At 39.6% G+C, this 12871-nt stretch overlaps 1 protein-coding gene across 1 annotated transcript in view; it reads right to left on the reverse strand.

Annotated features, from left to right (window-relative positions):
* Window positions 1–12871, reverse strand: part of CSMD1 (CUB and Sushi multiple domains 1) — a 2078553-nt gene that overhangs the window by 468375 nt on the left and 1597307 nt on the right. The window contains exon 12 of the mRNA XM_040243208.1: window positions 3779–3891. Coding sequence (XP_040099142.1) covers window positions 3779–3891 — 113 coding nt within the window. The remainder of the gene's footprint in view (window positions 1–3778; window positions 3892–12871) is intronic.

Here is a 12871-nt window from a genome sequence, read left to right on the forward strand (position 1 = left end):
GCAGAGTACTAATTAGGACTGAATGTGATTCTAACTTATGCTGTATGGTCATCAAACTGAATCATGATGCCTGGAGGAATATTCAGTTATAATTGAGAACACTTATATTCGTTAATGTTCAAGGATCCTCAATCTGGGACTGATGCTCCTCTCTCCCGTCTTTATCCTAGTCTTTATGGCACATGTCTTAGAACTGTTGGGTGTAATTCACAGTCACTTGCTGTTGGGGAGTGTCTGGTATTTGACAGTTGTGTTTAGATTCTACCAGAGGCAGGAGCAAGCACAGGTCAGGTGGAAAGGGTTCTACTTCTGCACACTTTCCTAAATAACACAGTCACGTAGAAGTTCAATTAAAGGTCAACTCTAAAACCCCAAATGTCAGGAAGTCTTCAGCAATCATCTGTTCATTCTAGCCCTCACCTTCACACAGGCTGCAAATACCCTTTGGGAGCATTTCTCATTAAAAAGAGTCAGGACGTCCCCCTCACAGCCATGCTTCCAGCAAGGCGGAATCTTCAATCTGTGTGGATAAGGACACTCCTTAGGGGCCTCTAGTCACCCCAGGACTTTTCAGTGTGGTCACTCTCCTTCATCTCACATGGCAAGGGTGTAGCCCTGCTATGCTGTCTTCACTGCTGGGCTCAAGACACCCTCACGTGCCAGCTTTATAGTTTTGACTTTGGGAAATGCTTTGAATTACTTGCCCCACTGGCTTGGTGAGCAGTAACTACTAGCTGCTTTTTTTCAGCTGCTGAATACCCAACAGTCAGCACTAGGAAGATAAGAGCACACTGCTTCTTTGCTCAAATTCACAAAATAAGAAGCAATAAAACAAACTCCCAGCTCTCCAGATTGGCATTTCTCATTTTCACATGTGTACGCACACATTTGTCATGTCAAAGATTTCAATGAACTCTGTAATCAGTGGAGCCAGTAAGATGTTTAAAAAACTGTTTCAAAGAATAATTCAAAGAAAATGTACATATAGATAATTAGCAATACGGAAACAAAACTGCTAATAGATGCAAAAGTCTTCAATATCCACAATTGAATCTCCCCCATGCCAATTTTCTAACTTTTTCTGAAAATAACTTACAAATTCTTTCTTTATATGGGTTCCCTAACAGTAAAATAATCCAGATAAAATAACCACTATTTCTACTTTATTACAGTTCTTTAAAACTTGTTACTTCCTTAGAATTTTGAAACTTATGGAAAATATCTAAAATTTTGAAAATTTAAATAGTTATATGGGACAATGTTTTATTCTGAATACTTACATTGTCTTAGATTATGGTTTATAATGAGCAGTTTTCTTCAAATAGTAGATCTTTTCTATGTGAGTAAAAATTGTAAGTTTAAGATGTAATTTCCTGGTAATTTTGATCAACTATCAGTGCCAAGGTATTTTTAAGAGAGTATAAAATGATCCTGAAAAGGCTTCTCATGACTATAACTTGAATTCAAGATGAGAACAGACTCTTTTCAAATTTAGTGAAAAACGACTTCAAATCAGTCATGGTTTTTGAAAGTATGTCAGTATGTGCAAGGGTTTCCCTGGTGATTACACAGTAAAGAATCTGCGTGCAATGCAGGAGACCCAGGTTTGATCTCTGGGTCTTAATAATCCCCTGGAGAAGGGAATGGAACCCACTCCAGTATTCTTGCTTGGAAAATCCCATTGACAGAGAAACTTGGTGGGCTACAGTCCCATGGGGTTGCATAGAGTTGGACAAGACTGAGTGACTTTCACTCACTCACTCACAGTATATGTAAATAGCAGCATATATATATATATATATATATATATATAAAGTTTTATAAATAAGTTGTTTTATATAATAATTTATAAAACATTATTAATATTAGTAAGGTCACCGTATCATTTCTGGAGACACATTTCATTATTTCTTTTAGTCAAATACACGAAGGATCTAAGCTGAAGATACAAGCAGTACATCCATCACTGCTTTGATTTTGCATAAACACAAAGGAAGAATTTAATATGCCCATGAGCTTTCTTAAATGTTTATTTCTTGAGTTAAAATGATGTAATTACTGATATAGAGAACATGAAAGGAAGGCTTTACAGTAGAATGGTCTGTGTGTTCCTGTGTGTATCTTTTTGCCAGTCAAAACAGATGTGCTTCCTGACAGCTATGCCTTGAGGTTGGAATATCATGAAGATCATTTCCGCTCTTCCTCTTCTGGTCTTGCATCTCCTTCTAATTTGTCTCTCTCTCAGTTCTTTACCACTTCTAGCAATCAAGAGCCGACCCGTGGATCCTGGGATGCCCTGAGACACATGCTGAGGGCTGGCTGGCTGCCGCGTCATCACCTTTAGAACCAAAGTGCGTGAGAAGGGAGTTACGTGGACTAAACCTCTGAGAACCTGAAATTGGAAGGCAGCTTGCTGATTCTGTTTTTTGAGGGGTGGCAGTGAGAAAGGATTTTCGTTTTCTTTCTTCTGTTTTTGGTGGGAATAAGGAAGAGATGATTTAAAGATATTGTCATTGGATAAAGATTTTCCTGTGAATCCAGAACTGTTTGTGAATGTCTAACAGAAGGGAATATCATTGATTTCCTGGAAGATGTTGTAGGACACTTGAGAAAAAGCAGGGCTGAGATGAGGCTGACGATATAGATGGGTCCTTGAGTTTGGTAGCTGTGTCCCTCACCTCCAGCCAATACTTGAATCAATAGGTGAATATCTGAGGGTCTTGCAAAACATGAAAATGCAGGTCACCCCAGGTGCATTATATTATTCTTTCTACTTCTGTTTACATTTTGAAATTTTTCAAAATTAAAAAAAAAAGTTTTGAAAGATAGCTATCAATATGCCCTGGACAAAAGTTGTGTTTCTGGGACTTCCCTGGTTGTCCAGGGGTTAAGAATCCACTTTGCAATGCAGGGGCCTGCTTGGAAAACTAAGATTCCACATGGTGTGGGGTACCTAAGCCTCGAGCTGCAAACTACTGAAGCCCACATGCTCTAGGATCCACGTGACATCACTACTGCAGCTGGTGCACCACAGATGGAGAGTCCACGCTCCACAAAACAGGACCCACGTGCCCCAACTAAGATCTGACGCAGGCACAGAAATACAGATGTGTTCCCTAGGACATCCAGATGAGAGAATGTAGGTGGAACAGAGATAGTTTACACAGGCAGCACCCAGAGCTCAGGGCCCTGGGTCACCTGCACAGTAGCTACTTCACTACAGCAACTCTCAGCATCCCACAAGTCAGGGATGAAGCCAACCTCCCCAAAGGAACCTTCTCTTCTTCAGAGCAAGCACAATCATAACTCTCAAAGCAAGGTTGTTAGTAGATTCTCCCCAATTCTGTCAAGATTTCCCTGTGTTTCATTAAAAAACCCACACATTTGTACATGAGGACACATATAATAAGCTTCATTGAATCAATGCCGTTGAAATCCATACTCTGTTCTAAATGTACCTTGTAGTTATAATCATGGCAGCTTCCTCCCAGGAGGAGAGAAAATGCCAAGATCTACAAGTATGGATAATTCCATCGCTTACACGTGATTCTTAATGTCACTCTCCATTTTGCCACCATAATGGCCAGCCAAGCTCTCAAGAAGTCAATATTTCCTGCTTGCAAAAAAGAGCTCTAAACACAACTATAACTAAGGAAGTTGCAAATAAGTCCCTATTTTTAAACATTGTTCTCACTTATCAGTTTCATTTATATCTGAAACGTAGAGAATGACCCTGGCCCTCTGTGAGAAAGGGGGTTTTAGTGTGTTCGGATCTTACCTTGGTAAACGGCTTTAAATCCAGGCGAGGCTATGCTGTCATCAGACTGTAGGTGCAGCCACATCTGGTTGCTCATACTCACGATGAGGTCGGGAACACTGGATCCAGTGAGTCTGCAGAGACAAGAAATGCCAAGATCATGGTTTAATGTACCAAATAGCTCCACTTTTACCTTGATGGGGCTGGGTGGGGTGTCCTTCTGCTTAAACAGGCAAGCCATATACATATAAGACCCTCCTTCAAAGAATCTATAGCCATTTTTAATTTATATTTATAATCACAATATCACTGACATTTTACAGTAATGATTCTATATTATAACTGCAAACTTGTATCTTTGACTTTAAAAGTTGACATATGGTGACTGACACTTCTGTGTGTCTGGCACTGGAAGTTTCATTTATTGTTGTTTAGTTGCTCAGTTGTGTCTGACTCTTTATGACCCCATGGACTGCAGCACACCAGGCCTCCCTGTCTAACATCTCCCAGAGTTGACTCTAACTCATGTCCATTGAATCAATGATGCTATCTAACCATCTTATCCTCTGTCATCCCCTTCTCCTGACTTCAATCTGTCCCAGCATCAGGGTCTTTTCCAATGAGTCAGCTCTTCACATCAAGTGGTCAAGGTATTAGAGTTTCAGCTCCAGCATCAGTCCTTCCAATGAATATTCAGGATTGATTTCCTTTAAGATTGGTCTGATCTCCTTGCAGTCCAAGGGACTCTTAAGAGTCTTCTTCAACACCAGAGTTTGAAAGCATCAGTTCTTCAATGCTCAGCCTTCTTTATGATCCAACTCTCACATCCACACATAACAACTGTAAAAACCATAACTTTGACTATATGGACCTTTGTCAGCAAAGTAATGTCTAGGTTACATTACAAACACACTGTCTAGGTTAGTCATAGCTTTTCTTCCAAGAAACAAGTGTCTTTTAATTTCATGGCTGCAGTCACCATCTGCAGTGATTTTGGAGCCTAAGAAAATAAAATCTGTTACTGTTTCCATTGTTTCTCCATCTATTAAGTGATGGGCCCAGATACCATGATCTTAATTCTTTAAATGTTGAGTTTTAACCCAGTTTTTTCACTCTCCTCTTTCACTTTTATCAAAAGGTTCTTTAGCTCCTTTTCACTTTCTGCCACATTGCCGGGGGGGTGGTCATTCTGCATATGTGAGGTTATTGTTATTTCTCCTGGCAATCTTGATTCCAGCTTGTGCTTCATCCAGCCTGGTATTTCACGTGATGTACTCTGTAAAGTGGAAAAGGAAATGGCAACCCACTCCAGTATTCTTGCCTGGAGAATCCCATGGACGGAGGAGCTTGGTGGGCTACAGTCCACGGGTCGCAAAGAGTCGGACACGACTGAGTGACTTCACTTCACGTCACTTCACTTCACTCTGTAAAGAGTTGGACGTGACTGAGTAACAAAGCACACACATACATACATACTCTGCATATAAGTTAAATGAGCAGGGTGACAATATACAGCCTTGATGTGCTGCTTTCCCAACTTGGAACCAATCTGTTGCCACACGTCCAGTCTAACTGTTGCTTCTTGGCCTGCACATAGGTTTCTTAGGAAACAGGTCAGGTGGTCTGGTATTCCCATCTCTTGAAGAATTTTCCCCAGTTTGTTGTGATCCACACAGGCAAAGGCTTTTGCATAGTCAAGGAATCAGAGGTAGATGTTTTCCTGAAATTCTTTTGCTTTTTCTATGATTCAGGGAATGTTGGCAATTTGATCTCTGGTTCCTCTGCCTTTTCTAAATCTAGCTTGAACATCTAGAATTTCTCAGTTCATGTACTGTTGAAGCCTGACTTGGAAAATTTTGAGCATTACTTTGCAAGTGTGTGAGATAAGTGAAATTGTGCAGTAGTTTGAACGTTCTTTTTCATTGCCTTTCTTTGGGATTACAGTGAAAACTGACCTTTTCCAGTCCTGTGGCCACTGCTGAGTTTTCTGGCATATTGGCTGCAGCACTTTCACAGCATCATCTTTTAGGATTTGAAAATAGCTCAGCTGGAATTCCTCACCTCCACTAGCTTTATTCATAGTAATACTTCCTAAGGCCCACTTGACTTCACATTCCAGGATGTCTGGCTCTAGGTGAGTGATCACACCATTGTGGTTATGTGGGTCATTAAGATCTCTTTTGTATAGCCCTTCTGTGTATTCTTACCACGTCTTCTTAATATCGTCTGCTTCTGTTAGCTCCATACCATTTCTGTCCTTTATTGTGCCTGTCTTTGCATGAAATGTTCCCTTGGTATCTCTAATTTTCTTGAAGAGATCTCTAGTCTTTCCCATTTTATTGTTTTCCTTTATTTCTGTGCATTGTTCACTTAGGAAGGCTTTCTTACCTCTCCTTGCTATTCTTTGGAACTCTGCATTCAAATGGGTGTATCTTTCCTTTTCTCCTTTGCCTTTCACTTCTCTTCTTTTCTCAGCTATTAGTAAGTCCTCCTCAGACCACCACTTTGCCTTTTGCATTTCTTTTTCGTGGTGATGGTTTTGATCACTGCTGCCTATAGAAGGTCTCTGGGTGCAGAATTTTCCATGATCAAATGGGGGCGGCACTGGACAAACTGGGAGGTTTCGTCGCCCTCTGTGGTGGACAGCTGTCCCTTCCTGCTGGTTGAGGGACAACTTCACACCATGAACATGGGAGCTTGTCTAAGCCAAGAAAACTCTGGTTCATTCACATGATACGTGGCTTGCACAGTCTGGAATTTTTATGCCTTTAAAAATTATACCTTAGGATGGACTCTTCTTGAGCACTGAAGGTAAATACCAAGCCATGGAATGACAGGGAGGAGACATGAACACATTGACTAGGGGACAGAAATCAACCTGAAAAGGCTGTATACAGTATGAGTCCAACTCTAGGACTTTCTGGAAAAGGCAAAACTATGAAAACAGTTAAAAAAAAATTCGGTCGTTGCCAGGGGTTGGGAAGTGGGAGGGATGAACAGGTGCAGCATGGGGAATTTTTAGGGTAGTAAAGCTACTCTTCATGATACTATAATGATGGATATATTACAGATACATGATGGATACTGTAATGATGGCTACACGTCACTGTACATTTGTCCAAACCCACAGACTTCAGCATTGGGAGTAAATTCTAATGAAAACCATGAAGTTGGGTGATGATGTGTCCACAGAGGTTCATCTTTGGTTTAAAAAAAAAATGCAGCCCTTCATGTGGGATCTTAATAATGGTGGGGGTAGGGGGCTGTGCATGTCCACAGACAGTGGTGATGTGGAAAGCTCTGTACCTCCCTCTTAGTTTTGCTCTGAAAATAAACCTGCTCTAAACAAAGCTAGGGGACATACACACACACAGAGGAACTCAAAGGTGACGACACCTTAGAATACTGAGCAGAACAGCGCACACAGCTGACGGATTTGGCAAAGGCACTGAAGGTCCCTTCTGCATACTAACGCCCAGGTCACAGCGAACAGAAGTTTCCGTGAAGCATTCATCGAGTGTTAACAGAACAGTCACACAGCGGCTGCCATCAGCCAGCGAGAGGAAACACTAAATTCATTGACTGAAGTCAACGTGCGGACGGAAAAGCATGCGAAAAGGAAAGAAGTGTAAGGAAGAAAAAGTCAATTCAGCCAAAACCAACGTCTGCAATCAGAGAGGAAGCCCCGCTGTCAGCAAAGTTGTTTTGGGGGTAGGAGCACATGGCCCGCCCTGTGGATCACACCACGGGGGTCACCACTGCCTTCTCAAGAGCTCGGCTCCTCAGAGGAAGATGAGCAACGGTTATTACACGGGCAGGTCCTCAGTGTCACTCGGATGAGAGAAGGATCTCAGCGAGAGACGGGCAGGCGTGGAACAGGTGCTTCTTTCTGAAGAGTCACGTGTACATGCTGCTCTATGTGCTTGTTTGAAGACAGACTGTTTTCCCTTCCCTGTGCATAGATTTTATTCACATGAAACATAACAAAAATGGCAGCGAGCATGGGTGTCTGGCATTAATGTCTGCTCTGACTTAGAAAGCTATACTATTTCTTCTGTTGCTCAGTCCTTCCAGAAAGTATCTTTGTCTAGCCTTTTGCTTTCAACTATTCTATGCACGTAAGCATTTTACATTTGTCTCTTACAAGCGTCAAATATTTGTTTCATATTTTCTCAATTTTTATTTCATTTGCATTATTCTTATCCAGAGATTTTAGACTTTTATTTAGAATATAATTACTAGTAAATGAAAGCTCATATTTCTGGGTGTTCTTGCTTTTTTGATTAGCCAATGTTTTTACTGTCACTTTAACAGCTTGTTTCTTTTTCCCAAAACTACAAAGATACCATTCTGTTGCCTTTTTACTTCTTTTATTTATATTGAGAATACTTCTATCAATCTTATATTTGCCCCTTTGAAAATAAAACTTCATTGCATATGCTACCTGTAAGATTTTTCCCTGTTTTCCAGCAAATGTATTATAATGTGCCACACTGAGTTTTCTCTTGTATTATGCCAAATGTCTTCTAGAACTTCTTGAGGCTTTATCCTGATGCCTGTTGTTAACATTGGAAAATTCTTCGTGATCATGTCTTCAAATATTAGTTATGTCCCGTTTTCTCTTTCTCTGCTTCAATTCCAATTACACATGTATCTTCTGTACATTTTCTTCTGCTTCAGGCTGAATATTTTCTACTATTCAACCTTTCAGTTCAGGTCATATCTATTGAGTTCTTTATTTCAGATGTTGTATCTTAAAATTCTTAAAACTTCCATTGAATTTGTTGTTACGAATTCCAGCTTTCTGGAAAAATTCTTGATCATTTTATTTATATTCTGAAATATATAAAACATAATTATCAAAGTCCCTTAGTGACAAGTATACTATTTAGATGTCCTTTTCTTTTCCTATTGTCTGTCTCTTGATTTTGGGTCACTGGGGGTTAGTTCCAGACCCTTTGGTTGAATGCTAGACTTGGTAATAAGCCACGGTAGAAGCTGTGCTTTTATCTTCTTCCTTGGAAAATTTAATTTTCTTCTGGCAGCGAGAGTAACCACCTTGATTCAGTCATTCTTTGGAAGGTCTTCAGGTTTCTTTTCAAGGTTGTTGATTTCTCACTGCTTACGCCCTCTTCTGCCACAATTCAGAGACAACAAGTGTATGTATTTACACACGCGAGTCACACTAATTTCACCTCTTCCACATTCCTTTCACCATTTCCCGCTTTCTGTCTCTGCCTTCTCAGTCTGAGTATCTCCTGTCAACATCACTGAAGTAGCCTCCTGACTTATCCTCCTGGTTCTAGCACCACTTCCACCCCTCAGCCCCAACACTTCACTTAATGTTAAGTTTCTTAAAATGCAATTATCTTGTAGAAAATGTTCACACGTTGAAAAGATGTATAATGCCAAATTAACTACTTTAGAAATATCTGAGTGCAAATACTTTGAATTTATTTTATTTCTATACTGGACTTCATTTTAATGGAGTTTTATGTTGGTCTGCAGATGCATATAAAACTAAATAAGCATGTACACTGCTATACTACAAAGTTCCTTCAATCAAAATTAAATTAAGATGATGTGAATTACTTTAGTTTTAAAATTTAATCCTGATACTTAAGAGATTTCTGTGTTTATGAAAATTATTGTAAATGGCTTGGTACAATCATTTATTATTATTTTTAAATTAATTATTTAGCACATTTACCAATTACTTAACCATTCAGAAAGTATTTTATGTTTTTTTTAAATTTTACAAAATTATTTTCTAATTATGTAAAACAAAATACTTCCCTTTTTGTTCCTCTTTTTCTCCCCCAGAAGTATTTTAGTTTGCTAGTACTGACAGAAATATATGTTTAAAATAAAGAAGCAAATATTATTACCCTCTGCAACTGTTTGTTGAAAACAGGATTTTTTTTCTTTCAACAATTTATAATTGAAAAGTGAAATAAATGCTATTTTGGTAAAATACTTTAACAGCCATCACAACACATAAGCTATAACTTTTCTTTAAAACAGCTTTATTTTATCCAAAATTGACTTCATATATATATATATATATTGTTTTAAATTAAACTTTAAAATAAGATTATTCTAACTAACCACTAAGATATTCAACTTCTTTCCTAGGAAACTATATTAAAATTGTATTTTGAAAAGACAGTTTTAATATAGTTTCCTAATAAAGAAATATGCGAGAGAACAAAAGAGACACAGATGTATAGAACAGTCTTTTGGACTCTGTAGGAGAGGGAGAGGGTGAGATGATTTGGGAGAATGGCATTGAAACATGTATAATATCATATAAGAAATGAATCGCCAGTCCAGGTTCGATGCAGGGCATGATGCTTGGGGCTGGTGCACTGGGATGACCTGGAGGGATGGTACGGGGAGGGAGGAGGGAGAGGGGTTCAGGATGGGGAACACGTGTACACCCGTGGCAGATTCAGGTTGATGTATGGCAAAACCAATACAATATTGTAAAGTAATTAGCCTCCAATTAAAATAAATAAATTAAAATTTTAAAAAACTGTCTTTTGGAAAAACAAGCCATCATATTGGACGTGTCTGGCTGCTGACCACCCTCTCCTTCCATCTCGGAATTCTTAACCTGTTGCTCCAGTCATATTGGCATTTTTAACAACTCTCTAAAAATATCAGCACTTCTAGCCTTCCAGGATTTTGGTAAATACTGAAATCACTGCCCAGAGTGCCTATGCTCCCTGGATAGGAAGCAGGAGTTCTTACAGACTTTGAAAATTCTCACTTCACATTTCTTAACTCCCTTAGGTAAGGCAGGGTTTTCTTTTTTCTTTTTTTTTTTCTCCAGATCATTGTAGAATAGTACACTGCAGACATTTCACAAGTGTATCACAGGCATCTATTAATACTTCCTCCCCCTCCTTCCAAATTCTAAACTTTGAGTGCAAGTGTATGTCACCTGACCTTTTCAGCCCCCAGACTCTTGCATATAAAATGCACCATTGCTTTAAATAACTGCATACATGAAAAAAAATAAATCCCTATTAAAATTTATTAAATATCTTCATATTTAAATTTCATAGAAATATCTCCCACTAATGATTTAAATCTTCATTTGATCTTAGCATACCAAGGACTTGGCATCTGAGGTTCTGCTGAAGCTATGCCTTTAATTTACCCTGTGATTTTAGCTACATTATCTTACATCTATGTCAGTTTCTTCTTCTGGGAAATGATTGTATGAAACTACCTTAGAGTGGTCTTTTAGACCTAAACATTTCTTGTCTCCTTGATAGAGTTCAGCCCTGGTGGAGCCATGGTAACCTCAGTAGTCTGACATGCCTCTGTGCAATAGGATCAGTGCTGACCTGAAAGACTTATAGTCAGAGAAATCAGCAGTTTCTTTGAATATAAGTCCCAGCATATTGAATCATTAAGCCAAAAGGAAGAAAATGACTTTTGATTGTGTGTTTGCTCCTTTCCTACAACCAGAGTGCAATGCTATCAAGAGAACAGCTAAATTCTTTCACATGAAAAGGAGTCATTGTTCTTTAAATTTCACTGATGGCTCAGATGGTAAACAATATGTCTGTAATGTGGGAGACCTGGGTTCTATCCGTGAGTCGGGAAGATCCCCTGGAAAAGGGAATGACAACCCATTGCAGTATTCTTGCCTGGAGAATTCCATGGACAGAGAAACCTGGGCCCTGGTGGGCTACAGTCCACAAGTTGCAAAGAATTGGACACAGCTGAGTCAGTAACATTCTCATGAGACAATAAAGGACTTCTCTGGTGGCTCAGATGGTAAAGAACCTGCCTGCAAGGCAGGAGACCCAGGTTCAATCCCTGGGTTGGAAAGATCCCTTGGAGAAGGGAATAGCTACCCATTCCAGTATTCTTGCCTGGATAGTTCCGCAGACAAAGGAAGTTGATAGCCTACAGGCCATGGAGCCACAAAGAGTCAACTAACACATGTGGCAATAATTTCATGATGCTCTGTTTGCTGCTAATATTACAGTGTATATGAAAGTCCTCTCATTTCTAAACAGGTCTTTTTGGCCCAAGTTTAAGGAGTCAGCATTTCTACCCTCATATGTTAATACATGAAACATGTTTTCTGGAAAGGAAGTATAAACTCAAACTGACAATTTTCACTCAGCACTGCTGCTGCTGCTGCTAAGTCGCTTTAGTCGTGTCTGACTCTGTACAACCCCATAGACGGCAGCCCACCAGGCTCCCCCATCCCTGGGATTCTCCAGGCAAGAACACTGGAGTGGGTTGCCATTTCCTTCTCCAATGCATGAAAGTGAAAAGTGAAAGTGAAGTCGCTCAGTCGTGTCCAACTCTTAGCGACCCCATGGACTACAGCCCACCAGGCTCCTCTGTCCGTGGGATTTTCCAGGCAAGAGTACTGGACTGGGGTGCCATTGCCTTCTCCGTTCACTCAGCACAGCACCATACAATTCCCATGTCATGTGGAATTTGTAGTTTGTTTGATACTGATGAATAGAACTTCCTTGTAAGACCAAGGTATGTTTATTTACTTACCTATCCAAGGACATTTATCTTGTTCACAGTTTGGCAATTAGGAATAGAGTTAACTCTATTCATGCATGGCAAATTTTATTTCTTTATGATAAATCCCACCTCAGAGTGGGATTGCAGGATTATATGATAAATAAATATTTAACTATATGAAACTGTCAACCTGTTTTCCAGAAAGGCTGTACCATTTCACATCCCCACTTGCAGTCTCAAAGAACACAGAGCGTATAATTCTATTTATGTGATATTCTCAAGAAGACAAAGTTTAATGAGGGAGAACAAATCAGGGGGTCAAGATGCAAGGTGGGAGAAGGTGTGGCTGCAGAGAGACAGCACAGTTTTGAGAGGTGGCAAGCCCCTTTTGTATCCTGACTTTGCTGGTTTATTTATATTTATAGATCTGTGCTCCAAAGAAGTCTATTTTACTGTATATTCATTAAAGAAATAATTTTCTCAAACCTAGAGATTAAAAAAATAAATCTGAGCTAACTTCCTTAAGGTCTAGGAGACATGGGTTCAATCCCTGGTCAGGGAAGATTCATAGCTGCAGGGCAACTAAGCCCAAGTACTGCACCTACTGAG

Source organism: Oryx dammah, unplaced genomic scaffold, assembly GCF_014754425.2.
Source record: "Oryx dammah isolate SB20612 unplaced genomic scaffold, SCBI_Odam_1.1 HiC_scaffold_7, whole genome shotgun sequence".
Classification (NCBI taxonomy): Eukaryota; Metazoa; Chordata; class Mammalia; order Artiodactyla; family Bovidae; genus Oryx; species Oryx dammah.